The sequence below is a fragment of the Chinchilla lanigera genome, unplaced genomic scaffold (genome assembly GCF_000276665.1).
Source record: "Chinchilla lanigera isolate Chin_1 unplaced genomic scaffold, ChiLan1.0 scaffold00023, whole genome shotgun sequence".
In the NCBI taxonomy this organism is placed as follows: domain Eukaryota; kingdom Metazoa; phylum Chordata; class Mammalia; order Rodentia; family Chinchillidae; genus Chinchilla; species Chinchilla lanigera.
In genome coordinates, this window is record NW_004955424.1 from 2,771,316 (window position 1) to 2,797,026 (window position 25,711).

Below are 25,711 nucleotides of genomic sequence, written 5' to 3' on the forward strand. Positions count from 1 at the left end.
CAAAATATTGTTTACCCCTGACAAAATTCTTTCCTTGGATCACGAATGCACTTAAATACTAAACAACAAAAAGTGATGTTCTGTTCTTGTTTCTTTGTAAAAAAGCTAAAAATGATGGTTATTTGGTGGTTGGATTTTATCATAGTAGTCATTTCCACAGTATTACTTACTTTGTAATTCATAACTGCAAGGAAATATTTATATCTGAGGATTCCTTTAGGAATAAATAATGCCTTACTTGAATCTCAGGGTTGTCAGAATAAAGTCTAGGTGATATTCATTTTTAAGAATATTCCCATAATATTTTATTTGCCTTGATTATTTTATCCTCAAAACATATTCTTCTCTTCAAAACAGAATTCTTCCAAACATCTCACTTTGAGGATTCTAAATAGCTGTCACCTAACAGTTACTAATGTTTGTAGATTCAGTAGATTCATTGACATGTAATTAAAATTTTTTGCAGTAAAATTTAAAAATATCCTGAATTATGTTCATCTATGTTTTCTAACATGTGGATACACTATTCATATTATTGATTTTTTTTTCAGGTTCCAAGTAGAAAAAAATTTTCACATAATTTGGTGAAATTGCAATTTTGTAATAACAATTCATTCAGATATTAGATATTAATTGTGTTTTTGGTCTGACACTAATCTAAAAATAGGCTTGTTTTATATTTGTGATTTTAAAAGTTTGAAGTCTTCTGGGTGGGATGGATATTTTGAGGAAAAGTGTTAATATCACTGATTGATTTGATAGCATTTTCATACAAATAATATATTTTGGCAAAAGAACAGGTTATGATAGTTTCATAAAACCAACTCTGAGATAATGCTTCTTGTATTTCCTAACTTCTAATTTTTTTTCTTATTACTGTGTCTTCCTTATAAAACTACTAATGTTCAGCTTTAATAAAAATTTCTCTAATATGAATAAATGAGAAGATAAATGTTAATTATAAGTGTTAATTGAGTTGTAGATCATGACAGTGTAAAAAAATTTAGGTAATTTGCATTGAAAGTGTTTTAAACTATTTTTAAAAACTCAAGGATGTGGTAAAATATTGAGATACAGGGCTCAGGCAGCCTAAACATGTAGTTGCATTACTCAAAATCTCAGTATTTAGTATTTGTGAGTATTCAGCCGTTCTTCAGGGAACCAATTTTATGTCAACCTTGCAATTTAAAAATAATAGATATAAACCATAATATCTTAAAATTGACAACAAGGTTCTGTCTAGTCAGCTGAATGAAGTTTAATGTGAGCTACAAGTAAGAGTTAACACCCAGATGGTTCCTTCTCTAAGTTTTAGTATTATCTTTAAATTAAAAGACCTGAAATAACAATTTTAGATATTTGGTAATGGCAACATATCATTGGAATTTCAGTCACATAGTTCTGGATCACCGCACAATTTGTAGATCAAGAATTTCTTGATTATTTCCCCCATGTCAGCTTGTAGCAGTGAACCAGATGTTTCAGTTGACAAGTACATTATGCTTTAAAGCTACAAGTTTCTGCTTAGGAGATGGCAGTAAATAAATTCTTAGCACCTCTGGTTGCGTTTGGATTAAAAAATATCTCCTCAAGTTTTTCCATTTAAATAGAAGGTAGGGATAATAGGTATTCTCACTAATACATGATCAATTATTTCCTTCCAATCAGTAAAATCATTAAATGCTGGAGTAAAGGGACATTTGTTATTTACATTAGAGTTTAATGAACCTCAATTCCAACTGTATTCTTACCTTAAAAGTATTTTGATACTGAAGTGATGGATGGTCTATTCAAAAGACTAAACACAGCTCTAAGAGATAACCCTTAAGCAAGGCTCCTAAAATTATAGAAATGGTTTTTACTGGTGTAAGTAGTTTCATGATATGTTTTAAATTGTACTATTCACTTCAAAAACTTGTATGAGCATGCTTACCCTCAGCCTACATATTTGATAACAGAAACAAAATCTACTTGCTCTTTTCTCTGTATGACAGTGGAAAGTTGCGGGGTCAATGCACTCATTTGATGCAATTCACCATTTTTTCCTCTGATGCATAGGATATTGCCCTACCTGGAGGTAAACTGTTGGGTGTGAATGCTCTCTCGGTGAGAGCAAAGCCTTTCTTGCTGCACACACATACAAGTGCTCAGATACTACTGGTTCCCTCGCACCTTTTCTAGTGTAAAACACAGCTAACAAGTAAATGAAAAAACTTCCTAAAGCACAGGTTTTTAGCGGCAATTGGAACGTAAGTTATCAAGGTCCTTTCCCTCATATATGTATTATGTATGGCAAACACTGAGTTTTGCACTGCATATCTGAGATTGGTTAAAACAAGGATCTGCCACGATACTTTCTATTGATGTCCACAGCATCAGTTAATAGGATAATTTTTCCAAAAACTTATATCTCATTTTATGATCTCTCAGAGTATACCTTTCCAGAGGTGCTTCAGAAATCACATGACTTTTTTTTTTTTTTTTTGCATGGGGAGGGTAACTTTTAATGATTTCTGTGGTTTAGATCCCAGTTGCACCTTTATTCAGTTCTTTAATGGAAAACATTATTTTGCATTGTTCACATTTGTTCTGGAAAAATTCAATAGCCTTAGCAGAGACAAATTATTGTTGTAGATTTTAATAACTTCACTACATTTGGTGGGTAGTGAAGACATTTTTCCGTAGTGAACTTTCAGTCTGAGGGGGATGATGAGCACTTTTAAGTCTCATCTTGAGAAGAAAAGGCCAGCTTCTGCCATTCACTTATTGTATGATGTGGGGAAATTACTTAACCATTTTGTGCTTCATTTATAAAATTTATATAAACTATTTTAAGGTATTCTGAATGTGAAAGGTCTGTAAATGCCTTAGAATGTCTAGAATGGAGTAAACACCTATAAATCATCATTGTTGTGACATGTGAAATGTGATGACTTGCTTTGGTGTCCTCTTACAGAGTGGGTATGTGACCCAGCTCTCTAGCCAACAGCCTTCCCCCCCACGTACTACCTGACTATCACCAGCTACTATCACTTTTATTCAAGGTCTAAGTCCTAACAAAATAGACATACTTTGTCTTGATCAGCTGAATTCTTTGTTGTTTAAACTACCTGCAATCTCCCTAGCTCCTGATCCTTACCATGTTTCCTTTCCCTTGCCCTAGACCTGACCCATAATGCCCCAGTGCTGGGCAAGATGATTGACAGCACTTACCAGGCTGATAAGCCAATGTATTTAGACAGCTCTCTGCGGCTTACTCTTGACTAAATTCTTAGACCTAATATATACAGCTAAACTGATTCTGTAGTACAAATTTAATAAATGGAGTTATTTTCTCACTCAGCGAGAGCACTTAGAGATAACCACTTCAGCGCTACACATTTGCCTGTGTTTTACTACAATTAGAAATTATTTGAAGACATTATAGTTATGTTATCACGTCACTCTTAGAGTTTGGTATAACGTCTTCATCTTATTGACCTGATATTTATTAACTTCTAATTTTGCTGCTTCCACCTATGTAGCATCCAATTCTTTAAATATAATTTATAACAATTGGAATCAAATTAGGAAGGAAAATTTCACATCAAAACCAAAAAAATATAATAGTGATAACAAAGTATAATTTTAACAGCATCTTCTTAAAGGAGACTTTGCATATTTTAATCAAGCATCATTCCTATCAGTCCAAAAATAAATGAATAATAAGTAGAAAATCAACTCAATCCCCCTAATAGATGTGCACATTAGCTTAGAAATTCAATAAATCACTAGAATTTGACAAAACACGTTTTAAGTTTCTTATTAAGCACGTCATCATCTGCTGGTGTAAATGACAGTCGATTTTCCATTTGGTAAGTTTGACTCTTTGTATTATGAGGATTAAACATCATAAATAGCTTTCCTTGACATTTGAGTTATTGTATGATTCTCAGAGGCAAAACTGTAAAAACACTTTTTACGTATGAAGCAAGAAGTGTAGTTTTAAGATCAGGAAATAAACTCCTTTTGCACTATTCTCCACCTAAGAGGTATAACTTCGTCTTCAAAAACTAATAAAGAATTGTTTGTTAAGAATAAAAAGGTAATGCTGGGTGTAGTGGTGCATGCCTGTAACCAAACCCTTGGGAGGCCAAAGCAGGAGGATGGCTGAGAATTCAAGGCCAGCCTGAACTACACAGTGAGACCCTGTCTCACAAAAAAAAAGTTAGTAAGAAGAACTGGCAATACTAAAGTATTATTTTAAAAACATTTTTATATAAAAGGGTTTAAACTTCTATAATATATAGATTCTCTCACCTTGAAAAAAATCTATCCATTTTTTCATCTTTAAAAAAAAAATCTCTCTCAACCCCACTTCTTCTTCATCCACCACTCCATTTTTTTCTCCCCTTGGCATCTCAAAATTAGTATGTCCGAACACAGATGCCTATTTCCCTTCATAATCTTGGTTCATCCAGTCTTTTTTGTTTTGCTTTGTTTTGTTTTTCTTCTGGTACCAGGAATCAAACTCACAACCTTGCTCTTGCTAGGCAGGCGCTGTGCCTCTGAGCTAAATCCCTAGCCCTGGTTCATCTGGTCTTTTGCATCTCAGTTAACAGTGACTGTGCTCTTCCTCTTGTGCAAATAGATCACCAAAGTTATCCTGGTCTCTTCCCTGGTTGTCCACCCTACATGCACCCTGCAAAAACATCTGCTGGGCTTTCTTTTCACATGTCCAGAGCCAGACCTATCTCCCCACCACCTCACCGGTCCATTTCCCACCTGAATACTGGAAGGCTTTAATTGCTCCTCCTGTTGCAACACCTGCTCCCTCAAAGTCTATTGTTCTCTGAACAGTGGCCAGAGAGATCCTTTTCAAAATGTATCTCAGGTTGCGACACTCCTCTGCTGAAAATCCTTCAATGGTTCTCCATTTTTTTCTCAGAGTAGACGCTAAAATTCTTGCACTGGTCAAAAAGGCCTTGCATGACCTGTCCCCATCTCTCACTCATTCTACTGTAGCAGGACCACCCTGTTCTTTGCTCCTTGAACATGTGAGACATGCTCCTGCCTCAGGATATATGTGTTTGATTTCTGGCTGCCTGGAATGCTCACCCCTGGCCACCACAGAATTCACTCCTTCTCCTCAAGTCCTTGTTCAAATTCCAGCTTCCCACTGAGGCCCACACTCACCATCCCAGTTAATTCACAATTTCTCACCCTGCACTCCCAATCTCCCCTCCCCTACTCTATTTTTCTGTAATACTTATACCTTTTAATAGATAATTTATTCTCGTCTCATGTTTACTACGGGTTTCCTCTGCTGAGACGTAAACTCCATGAAGGCAGAAATTCTGGTATGGATAATTCACTAATATCTGTAGCACCTTAAAGAGTTCCTCAATAAATGTTGTTAAATGATTGATTTTCACCAGCATCAACGTTCTTCCTACAGATTCGCAGCCCTGTTAAGATCTTTCGGGTTCACAGTGAATCTATCATTTTATATTTGAACTAAGATTTTTTTCCCCTCTCCCTAACAGGGAGCTATCTTCAGCATCATCTGTCTCCGTCAAACCACAGCTCTGAGTAAGGAAAAGTAAGTGTGGAGAAGAGAAAAGGTAGCTCAAAGAATTCGGTTGCAAAGTTAACCTATTACCACTATCAAGCAAAGACTTGTCCAACACATACTGTCAGCCAACAGAGAAAAGTCAATATGATCTCCAGGTCTCCACTGTTACCTGTAGCACTGAACTTAAAAGCCATCCACAGACTCACAAGGGTGTGGCTCCTTCAAACTATGTCAGCGACAAATGTGTGTCAAGCAACAAGGATGAAGAAGCATGTGTGTGTACCTGCCTCATCTCTGTCATCAAGCTCATTTTATTAAAAATCCCATCTGCTCTGTACAGGAAAGCTGAAATGATACGTAAAACTAATCACACACCACCTTACTGTTTACGGATTGCCATTTTTTCTCACCAACCCCAAAATATCAAAATGTTTGTAATACTGATTAAAAACAGATGCATAACATTATATAAATATATGAAAAGTGCAATGGCATAATGCTTTGTAGAATATTTAGTTTTTATCAGTACATAAAGGAAAGAAATGTGGAAATAATTAAAATTATTGTGATTAGGATTCATTTATCATTGGATGATGAAATTATTTTGGTCATATTAACATTAATATCAAATTAACTATGGATAATAATGAGACAAGGATCCAGAGACAGGAGGAGATGCAGGGAGGGGGGAGGGGAGGGTATAAAAAGAATGAAACTATGTTAATTACATGTACAAATCCCCTAAAAATGAACATAAACATCGTACTATAAACACGTACTAATGAAAAATTGAAGAAATAAATTTAACAATTATGGATACTATTTGTAATCTTATTTGTAATTTTTCAGTGTTAAATAAATTGCTTCATAAACGAGAACTCACTTTAGATTATATGTATCATACTCAATGGAAGACCTCGGCACTGCAGGGATCATATAAAGAAATCCAAGAGTTTCATTTTCACGTACTATTTTAATGATTTGCAAGGGATCACGAATGTTGGCTTTCACGACTTCCTCCCGGTCGTGGAAGATGTACTTAGGGTAGGTGGATGATCCAGTCCCAAAGAGACCTCTTCTTCCAATGCCCGTACGTGGCACTTTAGGAGGAGAAGGAGAGAACACCTCCACAGAGGGCCGATGGGTCTAAAGGAAACCAATTTTTAAACATGAGTTTTTGAGCAAAAAAAAGCGGGGGGGGGGGGGACAAAATATTATTTTCAAGGGACAAGCATTTTGAAACTGAAAAATTTCAAACTGTTGCTAGGGAGGGACATCTGTTCTCAGTGCTCTCTACCTAAGTGCCCAAACCCCCAAGCCTGTCCCAGTGTGGGCTCCCACTCCCACGGACCCTTTCCCTCAGCTCCGTGTTTTTTATGCCCCACTGCTCCGAGCTCTCTGGTGCTCACGGGAGCTCATCACTCCCCTCCCTCAGTTCCTCGGCATCTAGCCTAACTGTGGCCTCTCCTCTCAGGCCCCTCACCCATTCTCATCACCTTGATGCTTCTCGGTGAGTGAAGTCCTGGACAGTTGTTATCAGAACGCATGGTAAACCTTACTTCCCTGTGAATGTGAGGGGTGCTACAAGGAGTATGGGCAATTACTGGTCAGAGCCTTTGAGAAGCATTGATTTTATTAACTAATCATCATCTGTTCTGTAGGCTGTGAATTCCTAGGGGTCTTGTTACAATGCAGATTCTGACAGCATTGCTGGGATGCAAACCGTGATTCCACATTTCTACTCTGTTCACAGGAGATGCGGATCCTCCTGGCTCAAGGTCTTCACTGGAAGCAGCAAGGCTAAGTGCCACCCTCGCCTGCCACGCTCACACATTAGGGCTTCACTGTCTGTACCTTTTGGGCCACTCATACCCCTTTGTTTGCCCCCCCCATACCAGTAGTGGTATTATTCTCCGTTCTGAAAGAATGGGCCAAATCTGATACTCCAAAGGGGAAAAACCCATGCTGTCTTTGCTCAGTGTTGCAACAAAGGCTACAGTTAAGTTCACTATTTTTATAAAACTAAAGTATTACTATTTTAACAGAAAATTCATAATTTTCTTTATTATATCTTTTTAAAGTTTTACTCCATTGTAAGTGAAAGACCCATTCAGCAATAGTGCTAAACATTTTCATATGAGTGCTTATTTCCAATTATGTAACTCAGAGGGACAATGTTATCAATTTAGCAGTCAGAGTTCAGAGGTGGGACAGGGAACAAAGGAAGCATTTATTCATATGCTGTGGATCAACTATCATAATTCGTGCTCATGGTTGCCCAGTTCAGTGTTACAGGCCAACATTTTCCTTAATTGCTACAGTCTTTCTTTCCTTTATCTCTCTCTCCTTTTCTTTCTTCCTTCCTTATTTCCTTCCTATCTACCTTTCTTCCCTCCCTTCCTTCCTTCCCTTCCTTACCTTTCTGCCTTCCTTTCCTTCTGTCCTTCTTCCCTTCCTCCCTCCCCTTCCTTTTTTCTCCTCCCCTCCCTCCCTCTCTTCTTCCCTCCCTTCCTTCCTTCCTTTCTTCCTTTCTCAGATAATTCACATTTCCATTTTAAACTCACCTGAGAAATCAGTACTGAAAGGTAATCCTCTTCACAGAATAAATAACTTTTTCCTCTTATATGGAATATCCCACTTTACCCCACATTTCCTTTAACCTTTAACTTTTTACTTAATTCTTCACTGGAGTGGCAGTTGCAACCAGGACCCATAGCCCACAACCTAACATTCTTCTTCTGCTCTCTCTTACATCCTCCATGGCCATTTCTTTAAGCTCAAGCTCCTGGAGTCCATTTTGTGCCCAGTGAGTTAACTTAGGAGCAATTAAATCCTTTCTGGCTCTAAGCTCTCTCTTCTTCACAGAACCTGTATTGAGTGAAGTTATGAATTCCATATAATTTCCCACAGGACTTCAGTCTCTCAGGATGATTTCACCCATTGATAGTGAGCCTCTGTCCACTTGGCTCCTCTTTAAGCCCTATCTCTTCTACCTTGTCTACTGCATTCCTCTGAGCTCAGTGAAATTCCAAGGATGGCGCTTCCTCTGTTAACTGTCCCTCTGGCCATCAGATGTAAGGGTCTATTCCATTCAGTTCTTCACCATTTTATGCCCTAACCGAACAATGTGAGTTATTACCACACCCGACTGCGGCTGAATATTGCCCCCCTCCAGATTCTGAAATCCTCATGGACAGAACCGCTCCTCACCTTTGCATTTCCAGTACTGCAGCCCAATGCCCGAAACCAAACTAACATTCAAATATTTCATGAGCATTAAAGGGTCCTTTTACCAAATCTCAGAGAAATCTTGACTGTTGGGGCATCTCCACTGCAGGTGTGCCCTTCACATTTCCTCCCCATTTTCTGTTTCTTTCTTTAATTACCTACAGATAATCTTTAAAAGCAAAGCTCTAGTGATTTCTCTCCAAAGATCTTATTCATTTACGTCCCAGAAGACAACTTTACCACTGTACAATTCTTACCATTCTTTTGAGCTGACTCAGTCTCACTTACTCTCACTGAGGTCTTCAAAGATTTTTGTTTTTGGTAAAAAATGATGAAAAAGTGAAAATAATTATACAACATTCAACACACTGTCACATCTTTTAACATGGAGAGAGTCAGAAGATGCAGAGGCTGAAAGCTTCCTTTATGATTTTCCTCTGCTGTGCAAGTTTTCTTTACACAGGAAGAACTGAGAGATGCTGCATATTCCAAATAGGCAACCTTTTAGGAAATGATTTTGCCACTATTCTCAGGCATTAAAAGCATGTTAGTAATTCCAAACAAAACAAAAATTAAATTAAAAGGACCACTTAGATATTTTAATATTACGTTGTACCTTCTTTTTTCCCGTAACATCTTGAGGCTCCAGAGGAGTAAGAGATTTGATAGAACTCCTTTCTGTTACACTTGCTGATGGTTTCAGGATTCCACAACTGATTAACTGAATGCGGTTCTGTTCCTGTATATATTCCGGCTGCTTATGATCTTGGTAGGTCTTCAGCACCGGCTTTGGGGAACAGAGACACAGGTTAAGCTTTTTAACAGTGTGAACTTGCCTGATTCTTCATAGCCTTTGTTTCTCTGTTAGAAACTGATCTCCCTGGAACAATTTCCTACCCAAACCACCGTCCTATCAGTGCTACTACTGTTGTCTATCTTTGATCTATTACTTGATTAAAACTTTTGTGCTTAGTTTCCACTGACTTGGTAATGTAATTTATCACCAATACTTCTAGCCATAAGGTTATCACAGAAGAGCTCAGAAGCATGAAAGCACATATCTCCTAACTGTGTACGACAAACCCCCACAAGTCACTGCCACTCTACGACAAGAACGAATAATCTGTGTGCTTGAGAAATGGAAGTCATCAGAGCATGTAGTGGCTATGAGAATTGGGAACCCCAGTTTTTCCAATAGGTGTTCAGAGGAAAGTATTAGGAAAAAAACTGAGAATAGCAGTGGAAATAGGTATGAGTTCTTCAAATGAAAATTCCTAGGTTACTGAGGTAGATTGAAGATATCAAAGAAAGGTCCATCCTAGGACAAAATTTCATATGGGAAACTAGCTTCAGGGAATTCAATACTAACTGTGGGAGACAGATAGGATAAGGATAAAGAAAACAGAAAATCCAGATGAATGTGGGGAAAAGGAGCACAGGAAGGAGATCCCAGAGAGTACAGCCATCTTTCTAATCAACTAGTGAAGAAAAAAAAAAAAAAAAAGATGAGGAAGTTCTAGAGTTTGAAAACTATTTAGCCACTCTCCCCCCTCAAAAAAGTACTGAAAAATTAGTATTTACAGATGTGTTGCAGCAATGGGAGCAGAAAAGGCCTATAGTTAGCTCTCACACTGAATTTCTGTTGAGAAAAAGATAGAAGAGAATAAGAAACAGAACAACAGCTGGACCTACACTGGAAAAGTACTGAACTGACATGCTTACACACACTAAAGAAAAAAACTATAATTCAAAGTGGGCTAAAGTATGAGAAACTATAAAAAAGAACATGAAATTGGACTTAGAAAAACTCAGAAAAGAAGAGGAAAAAAAGGCTTTGCAGATAAGAAACAAGATTTGATTTTTACTATTAGAAGGATACACCAAATATGTGGGACAGGAACCCAGAATGACCTGCACTGACACTCATTCTGGTAAAGGTGCTTGAAGAAAAAGGGAAAAATGAAGGATCAAGTTACTTACAAAGAAATTTGAGTGGCATTAAATATTGGAAGCAGTGGTTTAAACCAGAAGAAAATGGAATACATGTTTAAGATACACAAAGAAAGAACAGTTTGATTCAAGGATTCTGTATCCACATAAATGGGTATTCAGGTATAAAAGTTGCAAACACAGTGCTGTGAATATTCTAGAATGAAGAAAACATTGTGCCCCTAGGAGATACTAGACAGCCAAAATGACTGCGGAGACCCAAACAGTAAAATTGGAGGGAGGTAGGGGAAAAGTTCTGGAAATACATGGTGGCTATGATTGCACAACACTGTGAATGCACTTAATGCCACTGAGTTATACCCTTCAAATTGTTATGTATATTTTATCTGGCAATAAAAATGGCAGTAGGCATGCAGTATGTACTTAGCTGTCTATATGGCATATGATGACTATATGATTTGATTGGAGACATACAGTACAACAATAAAAGATTAGAGACATTTTGTGGGTGATAAACTCACTGATTTATCTAAAGCAGAGGTTTTTAACCTAGGACAATTTTGTCTTCCATTCCAAAATCAGAAGACATTACTGGTTGTTCCAGCTAGAGGTTATGCTACTGACGTCCGACAAGCAAACGTTAGGGAAACTGCTAAACAAGCTACAATGTCCAGAGTAGCACAATTATCTGGCTCAAAATATCAATGGCACCAATGCCTGTACATTTTTTAGACTGCTATTTCTCCTTACTATATTGATTCATTTATAATGAAATGACCTGCCTTACTCCAGGAATATTCTTTGCTCTGAAATCTACTTCATTCAACAAATCCTTCCTCACCTGAATTCAGAAAAATACTCTCCTCTACAGTTCCTTTAATCTACTTGGAATTTAGTTTTTAGTGTTGTGGAGGTGGAACTATGTCTTTTTCTTTATACATAAATCTGTTGTCACAGCACCATTTATTAAATAATTCACTCTTTCCTCTACTGAAGTTTAATGTTACCTCTGAAAAAATATAACCTTTGTATTTTGTTGTGGGTTTTTTTTCTGGACTCTTTATGCTATTCTTTCGGTCTCCTTGGAAGTTGATTATCATATAGTCTTAATTATAAAAACTAAATTAAAAACCTTTGTACCTAGTTGGGCAAATAACTATATTTCTTTAACTTCTCAAAATTGTACAAATCACTTTTATAGCTTTGTTCTTCAACATGTATTTGAGGATAATATTCTCAAAATCCAAGAATCAGGCTTTGGGAGTCTGATTAAGAATGAATTAAAAGGAGATCAAATAGGGAAGAATTTTATTACTGCTCCTATTGATTCTTGCTGTTCACAGATATGGAAGACCAGCAAGTATGTCTTAATGTTTCTCATTCAGGCTTTGTACTTTTTCTTTACATAAGTATAATTGAAAAATAGATATTATTTTTCATAAATAGTGTAGCAACAGCTGAGATACTATTTGCAATAAAAGGTGATGGAACAGCTAGAAAAATAATTTGGGAAAAGTTAAAATTTGATTCATATATTAGGATATAGTCCAAATGAAAAAGAGATACAGATATAGAAATCAATACCATAAAAGTATTAAAAATATAAAGGTGAATTCTTTTATACTTTAGAGAAAGAAGAAGGCTTTTAAATTATGGCTCAAAAAAAAAAGGCTTGCTTTTTATCAGGTAGGTCTGTTATTACAGTGGTACTGATATAGTAATTTCAAAACATTTTCATGCATGTCTATGAAAATGAGTAGACACATTGATGTTGCTAAGAACTGTGTTTTTCAATTCACTATAACCACATGACGGAACCAGCCTAGGTGCCCATTAGAAAGAGTAGACAAAAAAAATGTGGTACATATACATAAGGGACTATCATTCAGCCATAAAGAAGAACTGAATCTTGTCATTTTCAGGAAAATGGATGGAAGTAGACATCATCCTGCTAAGCAAATAAATCCAGACTCACAAAGACAAGTGTCACATATTTTCCCTCATATGTAGAATCTAGAAAGAAAAGATAACTGAAGTAGAAGGATGACTATTAGACAAGAAGGAGGGGGGGAGAGGTGCATATGATCATAAAATGTTATACGCATGAATAAAAATGCTGCAACGAAACAGAGTGCGAGAGCTGAGCTGTTCACTATAGAAGAGACACAAAGAAGAGAGAGAATAAAGAAAAGAGAAGGGGAAGAAAAAGTCATAGGCTCTGCATTGGCATGAGTACAGTTAGCATGAGTTCTAGATTTTAAAAATCAAACACATGCACACACATTGTAAGTCTGTGTCTTTTTAAAGATCTAAATACATGCCAAGTAGCAATATGCACACATGGTAGCCACATCTTGGGTTCTACATGTCCTTTTCCATTAAAAAAGATGCCCAACTCCATGGTTAAAACATGGAAATTACAAAGTAAACCTTGTATGTTTTGGGGAGCCGGGAAGCAAGGAAGTACTCAAAAGCTGTTGCTGATACACAAAAAGAGCTAGGAATTTAAGGATATGCCCATGGATGAATTTAAGCACTGACATGAAAAAATTACACTAATGGAGTACAATAGTGGATTTTTAGAAAGCTGTAAGTCCAGACTGGCATTTTAAAGTATTTAAGTAGAGAAGATGTAGGTTAACTAATAAGGGTATGGGGCAATTTGGATATCAAAAAGCCTATATTTGATTTAAAATTTATTAAATAAATAAAGCCATGAATCTATGGATTTTTTATTGGCAGAAAAGACATAAGAAGCTCTTTTACTCTAATCAAGGCTATAGGCTGGTAGAGGAGAGAAAGGAAAAACAACAGACGACACAGTGAGCCATCAGACATGTCCAGCATGTGCAATTCACTACAAAATGGTCCTGGACTCTTTGGTCAAAGCTACCAAAAAAATTAGTCATGAGACACTTTTAGATTAAAAGATAATAAAAACATCATTAAAGGATGCAGCACTTTAATTCCAATTAGATTCTTGTTATGGATAGAAAAGTAACAAGAAAAAAAAAATCAACACATGGAATAGAGCTCAGTGGCACAGAGCTTGCCTGGCAAGGGAGAGGTCATGAGTTTGATCCCCAGTACCAAAAAAAAAGAAAAGAAAAGAAAAGTTATTAATTAAAAAACTTTCTAGAAAATTGCAGAAACGTCAATGTGGACTAGATTTTAGATGATAATACAGAATTACCAACTTTAGGTGTGATCATTTTATTATAGTATGCAAGGAATTGTACTTATTCAGGCCAAAGAATTTGAGAGTTAAGTGTTATAATGTTTACAACTTACTTTAAATAACTAATAAGTACCCTATATAGATGTATATAGAAAGACATACAGCAAAGATGACAAGTCATTAACAATTTCTGAATCTCAGTGAAGGACATATAAGTATTCAATGTATTATTATTATGTTAATACTTCTGTATAGAATTGGATTTGACCTGTTGACCATAGTTTGCTGAACTCCAATTTAGAAAAGAAACTGGTATAAACACTTGAAATAAGGGCAAAATTATCTGATTATGAATGTACTTATTATATAGCTTGAAAACAAAAGCTTAACACTAAATATGAGTCTAAAAATATTAGCAAGATTTTTCGTTAAAAAAAATAAACAAATGACCCATTCACTTTTTTTTTCTGTACTAGAAATAAAAAGAAATTGAGGAAGGAAATCCTTTCAAAATAAGGAATGAAAAAATAAAATGAGAATTAATTTTACAAGAAAAGCACAGTACCTTACTATAGTGTACTACCTAAGTATCACTGAGTATGAAGCAAACTACAAGAAAAAAAAAGAAAAGAAAAGAAAAGAAAAGAAAAGAATAGTGCCAAATGTGACTTGTGGAAACAATCATGTGATACTCTCCATAGAAACAGAAAGGACACTTGATACAATTCAACATTTATCTTAATAAAAACAATTAATCAAAGAAGAAAGATGTAAATTGCAACAATAAGGGTATGGGTTAAAAGGCCCTGTTTTACCAGTTGGTGGGAAAATTGGTTAAACTTTTCTGGAGGACAATTCAACAATATTTTTCAGAATTAAAAATGTACATAGTCTATGACCTATAAAAATACCATTTCTATAAAACCATCTTTATATGTGCAAAGACAAGATATTCAATGCAGCATTATCTGAAATAGCAAAGTAACAAAATAAAAATATAATTAAACTGAGTTCCCATCAATAGAAGACCATTAATGGGTACAGATCCATACAAGAAAATACAGTATAATTGTGAGAAAAAAGTCCTCCATATGCATGGATTGGAATAATTTCTATGTTTAAGTAAAAGAAGCACTGTGAAGATCAGTATAAAGTTTAACTGTGGAGTTGACTGAGTTGGGAGCCACCGAGGAGATTGTAAAGTGTACTCTTGCTTGCATCTGAGTGGCTCATGGAGCCATGACTTTGGGTCTGTATTTGCTGACCCTGGCCTGTTCCTCTCTGCCACTGTTCCCCTGTTCAGTTTCCAGGCCACCATGGAGCAGGCAGCTGTACTCCATCCACAATGGCCTTCTGCCATGATATTCTGCCTTGAAGCCAGGTACCCATGGACTAAACCTCTGAAACCTTGAGTCAGATAAACTTCTCTTCTTTTCAACTGTGTATGGGTGTCAGGTACTTTGTCCCATCAACAGGAAAGCTGACTAATACAATCAGTAGGTCTTGCATAATCTTACTTTAAAACTAAACATATTTTCACACATTCGTACATGCAAATCTGTTTGAAAAAAAATACAAGATAGTTTGGAGGGCATACAACTGTGAGTAAGAGTAAATATCTGAATGTGGGAGATGAGAACTTTACTTTTTACTTTACACTTATTACATACATTTATGGTCCTTTACATACATTTATAATTATCCAAGGGTACAAAGACTTTCTGAAAATTAAGTATTAAAAGACACACATAAAATTTTTCAGAACACCAGGCATGTAATTTTTAAAAAATGAATGTATATTACTCTTCCTGGAGTTTCAAGTATGAAAGGTTATCCTAAGGACTATTAGAGCAGAGAAAGGGAATGTGGGTGGTGGGGGAGGGAGCAATGCATGGGAGATAAAATGTCATCAAAATACGCTACATGCATGCATGAATCTTCCTAAAGGGAAATCTATAACTAATAGTCACAATAAAAAGTGGTATCTCAATATGTAAAAGAACCTCCTAATCTAGACAGGTAAATATCAGTATTGTGAATAATCCTAGAGAAAATTTATCTGCCAAAAAATAGTTCACCACTTTATCCCCCAATTTAAGCAGATCCAGATCCTGGAACTTAATATCTGTTGAATAAATGTTTACAATTTCATAAACACATCCTGAGCTTTTAAAGTTTCCATCCTTTTTCAGTTAAGAGTCTGGAAAGAACATCCATCTCTTAAAGCAATGCTGTAACTTCCTTTGTATAAGCAAAACGGACAAAGTACTGTTTTTTGTTTTTTTAACTTACCAGAGGCTCTAGTTTTACAGGCTGCTGTCTTTTTCTTGTCCTCTCCTGAGCTTTTGTGTTTTGTCTAAATACCAAGATTTGTTTATCAGATTCATTTTCTGTGGACGTTGCATAACTTATTCTTCCCTTTGATGTTCTATTACTCAGTCTTGAAAGTCTAGGATCTGAAGTACCTTCAAGACTTTTCAGGTCCATTTCACTATCTGTAGTCTGATATGTCATCTTTACTCCTGGAAAGGGACTGGGTAAGGAAAAGGAAAGTGGAAAAATTTGAAGAGTTTGTTAAAATGCAGATTCTGACTTGTATACTTTGAGGCGCAAAGTCCTAAAACACTAGAACTATGACCCTTTTGCAATGGTCTTGTACTCACTACCACACAACTCTCATCTCATCAGACGTATGTAAGTGTACTTTAAAATACCCCTCAAAATAGTGTTATAGCACCAAAGGTCTTGAACTAGGGGTTGGCATATCTAGCTGGTCAAGTTTAGCTCAGTGCTAGCCAAGAAAATTGAGGGCCTCCTATGTAGTTTTAATTTTCCAACTAACCAGTCACAGAAGAGAAGCAGAAGAAAAAGAAAATGAAGAAGAAAGAGAAGGGGAAGAGAAAGGGGAAGGGGGAGGGGAAGAAGAAGAGGAGGAAGGCAGATGACACTAATTTTAATTTTATGTATCTAACATATTCAAATTTTTATCTCAATATGTAGTCAGTATAAAAATTATTAACGTGATATTTTATTTTTTGGCATTACGTCCCCCCGAAATCCAGTGTGAACTTTGTATTTAGAGCACAACTAGTGAAGTACCAGCCACACACATCTAGCGGCTGCCATATTGAATAGCGCAGGACAACATATGACCACTCAAAGAGATGTTATACAAGTCTTTTGATATCGCTATTCCTCATTTTCTACACTTCTACAATGACAGGTAAATAGTAAGTAATCACTGGAGTGCTTTTCCAATGAATTTCTCTCCCTCTCCGAGTCCTTCCTTATGTGCTTGGAAAACCATGCTACGTTTCTGGCCCAGAAGTCGGAGCCCTGCCTCAAGGCTTGGCATCACGGGACTCACCGCTTCCGACAGGAGCAACCGTGGCTGAGGGGGTCTCTGGAAACTGAGCAATGCCTCGGGTGAGAGTAGAAAGTCAGGTAGCGTCTCACTGTTTCTCGTTGCCTAGCAGCCACCGAGCCCGCTCCGCACTACTGCTTGACCTGTCACCACGGTAACGCCTCGGCGAATCACGGGTCTTGGTCCAGCAACTTGGCAAGTGACTGAACCAATCAGTGTCTCCGGATCGTTTCCTGAGTCGCTGGTTGGTGGAGAGCCGTAATGGCCCTCCTATTTCCTCAGCAGAGAGCTGAGCATTTGGGTAGTGTTGGCAAGATCCGCAAAGGAGGTAGTTTGCTTGCTTTTTGACCTTCCCTGCTCACTCCCCCAACTTCCCACGGGAATTTCTTGTTTTCTCTCAAAAGGCTCAAAACTGGCTTGAAGTTCATTTTGATCTCAGGTTCCCTGAGAGTGACGTATGCTGTACGGACAGTTGGAGTCCTACTGTGGAAGGGCGACTGATCTGCCCCACCACCCACATCCTCCCGAGAGTGTCCAAAGCTGCAAAAACGTGCCCCCCATCTCAAACTCCACTGTGAGCTTTCAATGAGTGTACTCCCTCCCCGTGTCAGGAATAGCAAGGGCCCTCATTACGTGGGCCCCACCCGATTACCAAACCCTGGGTCTTGTTCTGGAATTTAGCCTCGCTTAGGCCCCAAACTACTATTGCTGATGTTGTACATATCGAAGTCCAGTGCCGATTGCACACTGCGAATGACTAATCCCAGCTACTGATGCGAGGAAGCGGACCTTTCACCGGCCTTGAGGAACTGGACCTCCAGATGGCAGAGCTTGGTTTTCAACTTCCCCTCCAAAATGAAATCTTCACTGCTGGACTTTCCTGTCTTCTTTTGCGTGCGTGCATGCGTGCGTCTTTTCTTTTAACCTTCATATTTGTTTCTTGCCTTGAATACCAACTTCTATATGAACGGCAGGAGCAGGATGTTACATGGTTACCCACAATGTGCATTTTGTCAACCTTAACATTTAGATATGATTTTACGTGCTGGTATGACAAGACCTCTGAAAGAATCATAAAGGGGGGCTGGGGATTTAGCTTAGCGGCAAAAGCCCCTGCCTGGCAAGCGCAAGGTCGTGAGTTCGGTTCCCGGTACCGGAGAAAAAGAATCATAAAGGTAAAGTAATTACATAGTAGTCTGACGCGAGGAAGCAGACCTTTCACCGGAAGCAGACCTTCCCTCATCTGATTAATAAGGAGCAATAGTCTTTGTCACTGGTACATAAACATTAAATGGAACGGATTAAAAATTTTTCTCTGCACATTTCATTCTAAAGTGGAATTTTAAAACATGAACACGAATGAGAACCAGTCAAATTTTAAATAGGAGAAGAAGGAAGGGAAGGAAAGAAGGAAGGAAAAAAGGAAAGGAGGGAAAACAACATAAGGACAGTAAGTATTGAAATGATCAGGACACAAAAGACAGAACAATTTGGAAGAGTGTTGGAAATTATAAAAATGACTTCGATTTGAAAAATAAGCAAATATCCTTTGGAACTGAAAAATATAGCAAAGCTAACTCTGTGGACGGAAGTACTGACACATGCTACAACATGGGTAGACCTTGGCAACATTATGCTAAGTGAAATGAACTAGACACAAAAAGGCATATAATGTCTGATTACCAAGAGTAGGAAAATTCATAGAAATAGAAAGTTGACTAATGGTTGCCAAGGACTGGGGAAAGGAGGATTAAGAAAAATAACTATTTAATAAGTATAGAGCTTCCATTTGGGCAATGAAAATGTTTTAGAACTAGGTAGTGATAACGGTTGCCAAACAGTATGAATATACTAAATGCCACTTCTGGTAAGTGTAATATTATGTTTAACATACACAGAGAATAGTACAGATGAAGAGAAAATATGTGAACAGGAAAATAGGTGAGAAGAAACTGTCAAAATGAAATAAAAAATCCAAAGATGGAAAAATACAGAAGAGATGCTAAGATTCACTAAAGATTCTGGAAGAAGTTTTAATTGAGTTAAATTTTGGCTTAAGAAGAAAAGGAAAAAGAGAATGAAGTAGAGGTAATATTTGCAGAGATTCTTGCAGATAAGGCATTCCATAAGAATTTTCCAGAACTGAAGTTAGACTTGGCCTTCGGGTGGATAAAACCTGCTTGAGATGATAACAAGATTAGGTTATTAATGAGGGCAAGATTAGGTTATTATTGAGTTCAAGGTATCCAAATGACTGAGATGTAGAATCATAGTAGAATGAGCTCATGGTTACTGACCAGCTAAGTCATTTCAATGAAAGTCAAGAACTATAGTGAGGCACCATGGCTTTTGGCATTTCAGTAATTTTTTTATACAACCCATGTTAACTGTTCCTGCATTTCTGTTGTGATATGCAATAAATCGTTTTTAGTAAAGCTGCCTATGTGCCTCTCTTTGGTAACAACAAGGAAAATAAAAGACAGGAGGCTGTCCCAATTGACAGCTAAGGTAGTCAACGAGGAAAAACCTAAAGGACAGAGGGGTAATGGCTGCAAACAAAGGGAAGGCGAACTGCATCTGAGAGTCTGTGCTGGTATCCTAGTCCACTAACAGTAGCACACAAGTAGCACAGCAAATGCTGAGATGGCATCCTGGTTTATGCAGTACAAAATGCAATTTCTTTTGCATATTTGTACTATTTTTGCTCATCGAGTCTCTTTAGAAACAAGATGCCCTTGGCTTGAATCCTGAATCTATAACTTCATTAAACCATGCAGTAAAAAGCCAGTTCTTAAGGGAGGGAGAGGTGGTGGAAAGATTGGTCAATGAGTACGAAGTTTAGTTTGGTAAGAGAGATAAGTCCTGGTATTCTATTACATGGCTGAATGAAGAGTGTAAACAGTAGGTAATACCTAGTGACGCTGCCAAAGGAGCTAGGTTGAGAGCCCCATTACTGTCTAACTTGTGTGAGCTGAGCAAGAGACAGGTTTGTACTTCAGCCTACGGATTCACAAAAGGACCATCGGGTCAGTGGCTGAGTCTAATGTCATACACCACCAATTTGACCGTATGCCTTAATACCCCTAAATGGTCCCTTCCCAACCCTTTTTATTCTAATATGAGGGACTTGAATATCAGTAATGCTTTTGCTGCTAAATTATGGTACACCTCCTTATAAAAATGTCATCATATTAATTTTCTGAGTTCATAAAAAGCCCAGTCTGGTTTTTAAAAAAACAAATACTCCCTAACAATTGCTTAGGACAGAGAATCTTGTGGAAGTTCAAAGGCTTAAAATTCCGGGTTGCTAATCTCATTTTAAAACTGAAGTTCAGAGAGGGAAAGGTGACTCTCCCAAAGCTGCACAACTAGTAAATAGTCAGCAAAAGCGGGCACAAGCACACAATACTGGCATTTTAGTTTTAGGTATCTACTTAGAGAAATGAAATCATATATACAAGTATATCTATATAAAGACTTGTGTGAGAATGCCCACGACAGCTTTATGTCTAATGATCAAAGCCTGGAAACAACCCAAATGGTCATAAATCAGTGAATGGAGTGTGGTACCACAACACCACAGGATACTGTAATATAAACTCAGCAATAAAAAGGAACATACCATTGATACATGCAACAATGTAGTTAAATCTGAAAAACTATGCTAAAGATGGTAGACACAGGAGAACATATTGGCTGCCTGCAATTACATGAATCTCTGGACACAGCAATTCTAATCTATAGTGAAAGGAAATGACTAGTTGTTGGCTAGGCCTGGAAATGAGGTAGAAGATTGACTAGTAAGGGGAACAAGGACATTTTCAGAAGCAATAGAAATGGTTTTTATTTTGGTGGCTACAGAGTGTACCAATCTGTAGAAACTCCACATACTATATATCTTAGAACATGTAGGTTTTATCATATGTAATCTATAACAACAAAATTGTAAAAATTATATTTCTAGCATTAGGTTTTAAAGTCACAGATAGGACTTTCTAACCATACACACTTCATTTTGTTTCATTTTTTGTCTTTTTGAGATAGGGTCTTGCTATGCAGTTCAGGCTCTCCTTGAGCTCACTTTGTAGCCCAGGCTGGTCTCCAATTTGCAATGATCCTCCTGCCTCTGCCTCCTGAGTGCTGGGATTACAGGTGTGCACCACCATGCGCAGCTCTAACCAGACACATTACAAGTGTAATGACAGACCCAATAAATCAGAATTTCTGGAATGATGATCAGATAAGTATATGCTGAAAAAATCTTACAGATGATTCACATGGACCTCACCTGTGAAAACCACATTTGCAGATGAAAGATGACAAGCTTAAAAAGTTGTAGTGAATTGAGTAATCAGGTCATCAAACAGTTTGCATAACGTGATTGTGTTTTTGTAAACATGGAAAAAGTACATAGATGTATGCATGTATATTTGCTTGGAAACTATGCGGAAGAAACTATTTATGAAAATTTTTATGTTATATAATTTGCTCTTCTATATATTTAAAAATAAAGACTACATAGTAGTCTACTACATAGTACTTTAACAGTGTGAAAAAATGAGTTATTATAAAATTACATATGAAAACATAAAGAAAGCATAAAATTGACAGAGGCCAGGCAGAATGAATCATGAACAGTGGTGAAGGCTTCAGCCTGCAATGAAAAGGAATGATATCCATTCTATGCAGATGGTAGGAAAATGACAGAGAAATTGGAAGCTTTGGGATCAGATTTATTCTGTTTTCTCTGAGGAGTGGGTGATAGAGTCAGCTCTTAGGAAACATAGGGATGGGAGTTGTAAAGACTGTGTATATTTGATATGGGGAATCAGTAACTCACCCCTAACCTTGGCCATATAGTTTAATTTCAGTCCTTGTACTGCTTACAATAGTATTTATGTTTGCGGGTGTATATTTTTTCTCTATAGCTTTGATCAGAATCTTAAAGAAATCTGTGACCTATTATTCCCCAGAGCTGGAACTATACCAACTCAGCAAGTGTGTGGTACTTAATATCAGAGGTTAAAGGACGGGGGCTCAGTTTCTGAGGTGTTTGTGACACTTTGTTGCTCCATCACCATCTTCTGGCCAAGCAAATGTACTGCTAGCCCATGTGGAGACTGAATGGGGACTGTGGTTTCTTAGATTTGGAAGGGCCTGAAGGCATCAACATACCACAAAAATATGAAAATCAGTAAGTACTACAAATCTTTCCTCCAAAATGTCGATCCAACATATGTATGAGTGAGAAGCCCTGGCCAAACTCAGGTAATTATAATCTGGTAATTAAAAGTCATTTGAAAGGACACTTACCTGTGTAGTAAGATCACATGGAGAGCTTTGAAAAGTCCTGATGCTTAAGCCACACACTGTGCTAATACTAACTAATCCTCTGAATAAGGGACACAGGCATCAGTAGTTTTGAGGGTTTTCTTTCCCTCTGGTTACTTCGGTGTGTAGCCAAGTCTAAGTCCCTCTGGCAGAAGGCTTTTCTATCCAAGGTGAGATTGATGGGCAGCAGCATCAGTGTCACCTTGGAGCCTCATCAGGTACTGAGGATCTCAGGTCCTGCCCCAGACCTCCTGGATCAGGATCAGGATGAGTTTTATTGCTCAGGTGTCATTTCAAGTTAAATTGAGAAGTGCTACCACTGAGAACAGAATGGGTATTTTATAGGTCTGTTGGACAGACAAGGTTGGAATGGTCCCTGGATGTGAATTTCTCCTCTCTGATTAGTTCCAGTTGCAGGAAGTGCATTACTTCTGTGGACAGCTCTAATTGTCAGAAAGTTCCATTTATGGTAGCATGAATAGCCTCTTTTTGTCAATTTTACAAACTGTCTCCGTGAACTCTTTTAAAGTATTTGAAGGTAGATATTGTTCTTCCCTTAATTTTCCTGCTTTGACTATCTTCTAACTTTCTAGTTTCTTAAGTCTAGGTATGATATTTTTGCAGAACTTTCCCTAGTAATTCTACACTAAGAATGGCTGTCACCTTTTAAAGTAAAATGCTAGACATGGTGTGACATAATGAGGGTAGCAGGCAAATATCTTTATCTAGAAATTCTACTACTTTTTTTTTTTTTTTGCTTTCTGAAGATCAGATTATCAATCATGGTCTTTACGAAGTGCTGCTTTATAGAGAACCTGTATCCAGAAAATCAATATTGATGCTCCTTAGAGCCTCAGATCTTTCACACCAACCCCTGAGTGTGTCCTGAGCTCACGCAAGGGGACCAACACGGGAGAACTGGGCTGAGAGGATGGGGGTTTTGTCCCCAGCAGAGACCCTAGTCCCCCAATTGCTTCTCACAGGACCAGAACCTTTAGCACAGTGCAACTTTCCTCAGTGGTATGGTTATTGGGGAAAATCTTCAAGCCTCATCTGCTACCTCTGATCTCAGCCTGTCTTCTGTTTTCTGGATGTTGGCTCCAGACACAAATTAATGACCCTAAACTGTCCTTCTCACTGTGGTTTAGTTCCATATGCTTGACTGTACCATACTTGTGGGCCTTGGGGAGTCCTTTCCTGTTCTTATAGGCCCTTGAAACTGAGCAAGCAACATATCCAAATTAATACCAAATCGGTTCTTCCTTGCATATTCAATCTCAGCATCTCACTCCTCAGTATTCGGACTGAAGCTGCTGTGTCTGTGATGGCTGTGCCATCTGGGCTTCCATCTGGACCACCTGCACAGCCCTCCAGTCTTCCAACATCTATTCATGTAGAGCATTTCTAAGACATTCAGTGATGATCTACATACACATCTTTACTCCAGGAATTTAAATCACCTGGGCTTAGCCAATGTTTTTTTGCCCAAAGAGTTCATGTTATCACAACATTTTAGAGAGAAATTTTGCAGCATTTGTTAATTTTTAAAAGCTATGCATACTCTTTAGAGGAAGTTTCTTTTTTAGGACTCTGTGAAATATTTGACCAAGGACACACATTTAAATAAGGATAAATAAGGATTTTATTTCAGGTTTTTATAGAAGCTATGTTTAAATAAAACATGATACACAATGAACTGACTTATCTACCAGGAGTATGGGCAGAAGTAGAACATACCCACTAGGAGTATGGGTAGAAGTAGAAGGAGAACTATAATATTGAATGGGAAAGTGCATTCAGTATAGGAAGTGAGAACGGTCCCAGAATATTATGCAGTATCTTTTTTTGTTGAAAGAATTGTGCAGATGGTAAATAGTCTACATATAAAGTATAGAATTTTATGTGCATTAAGTATGTTGTTCATATTTAGTGTAGAATAGAGGTTGACAAATCATACATTGTGGGTCAAATCCAGACCACTACCTGTTTTTGTAACTAAAGTTTTATTGGATCACAAGCATAATTTGTTTACATATTTTCCATGGCTATTTTTGCATTTCAACAACTGAGATAGGAAGTATGGCAAAGACCATAACGTCCATACATCAGAAATATCCACTGTCTGGCAGATGTTTTTGGCACATGCCTCTAATCCCACAGTTGGAAGGCTGAGGCAGGAGGATCACTGCCAGTTTGAGCCCAGCCTCTACTCCATAGTGAGTTCCAGGCAAGCATGGACTACATAGTGAGACCTTGTCTAACTAAACAAAACAAAATAAAAGAAAATGAAACAAAATGAGAAATACTATCTGGTCCTTTAGGGAAAAGGTTTATCAACCCCTTGCTATAATTAAAAAAATAGATACATATACACACACACACACACACACACACACACACACAATCACTGGTTCAAGATAATCACTCTAATTTTACTAGATTAAATCTTTAGGAAATTTCTCATTGATGTTAATTTTTGCCTCTGCCATGATTTTGTAATGTGCTGTTATTGTTAATATTAAAACATTGGAACTTAATAAGCTAGTATCAGGAAAACTCTAGAAATTGTGCTTTTGAATGTTAAGACAGTGACACACAGTGGACAACAGTAGGAAGTTCTGAGAGTTACATGCCTCAAGGCAGTTTTATTTGATAAAAGTTGTTTGAAAATATTATTCCTGTAGATGTGAGGACAAATGTGGTATTCTGAATACACAAGACTCATCTGAATACACCAGACTCTTAAAACTTCACTCTCTTAGTTACTTGTCTTGTTGCTGAGAGAAAACACCTGACACACACAAGTTAAAGGAGGAAAGGTCTATTTCAGCTCACAGTCTGTAGAGGTTTCAGTCCATCATTGGCTGACTCTAAGGCAGCGTGGCATGGCAGAGGGGCATTGCAGTGGAGAAAGAGTCCATGGCAGGGCAGACAGCAGGCAGCAAGCAGCAGCGGCAAGACTGCTTTCCCTCTTTCCCTTTATTCTGGTTCTTTTTTTTTTTTTTCCCCCGGTACCAGGAATCAAACTCATGACCTCACGCTTGCCAGGTAGGCGTTGTGCCACTGAGCTAAATCCCCAGCCCCTATTTCCCTTTATTCTATCCAG

General features: G+C 37.5%; 1 protein-coding gene across 1 annotated transcript in view; it reads right to left on the minus strand.

Moving 5' to 3' along the window:
* The window catches only part of Dnah6 (dynein, axonemal, heavy chain 6), a 213,410-nt gene extending 195,983 nt beyond the window's left edge, over window positions 1-17,427 (minus strand). Inside the window, exons 1-4 of the mRNA XM_005385447.2 lie at window positions 17,278-17,427; window positions 16,203-16,443; window positions 9,399-9,569; window positions 6,438-6,700 (exon numbers count right to left, since the gene is read on the minus strand). Of these exons, the coding sequence (XP_005385504.1) occupies window positions 6,438-6,700; window positions 9,399-9,569; window positions 16,203-16,424 (656 nt within the window). The 5' untranslated portion in view covers window positions 16,425-16,443; window positions 17,278-17,427. The remainder of the gene's footprint in view (window positions 1-6,437; window positions 6,701-9,398; window positions 9,570-16,202; window positions 16,444-17,277) is intronic.
* Between the last annotated feature and the right edge of the window lie 8,284 nt (window positions 17,428-25,711).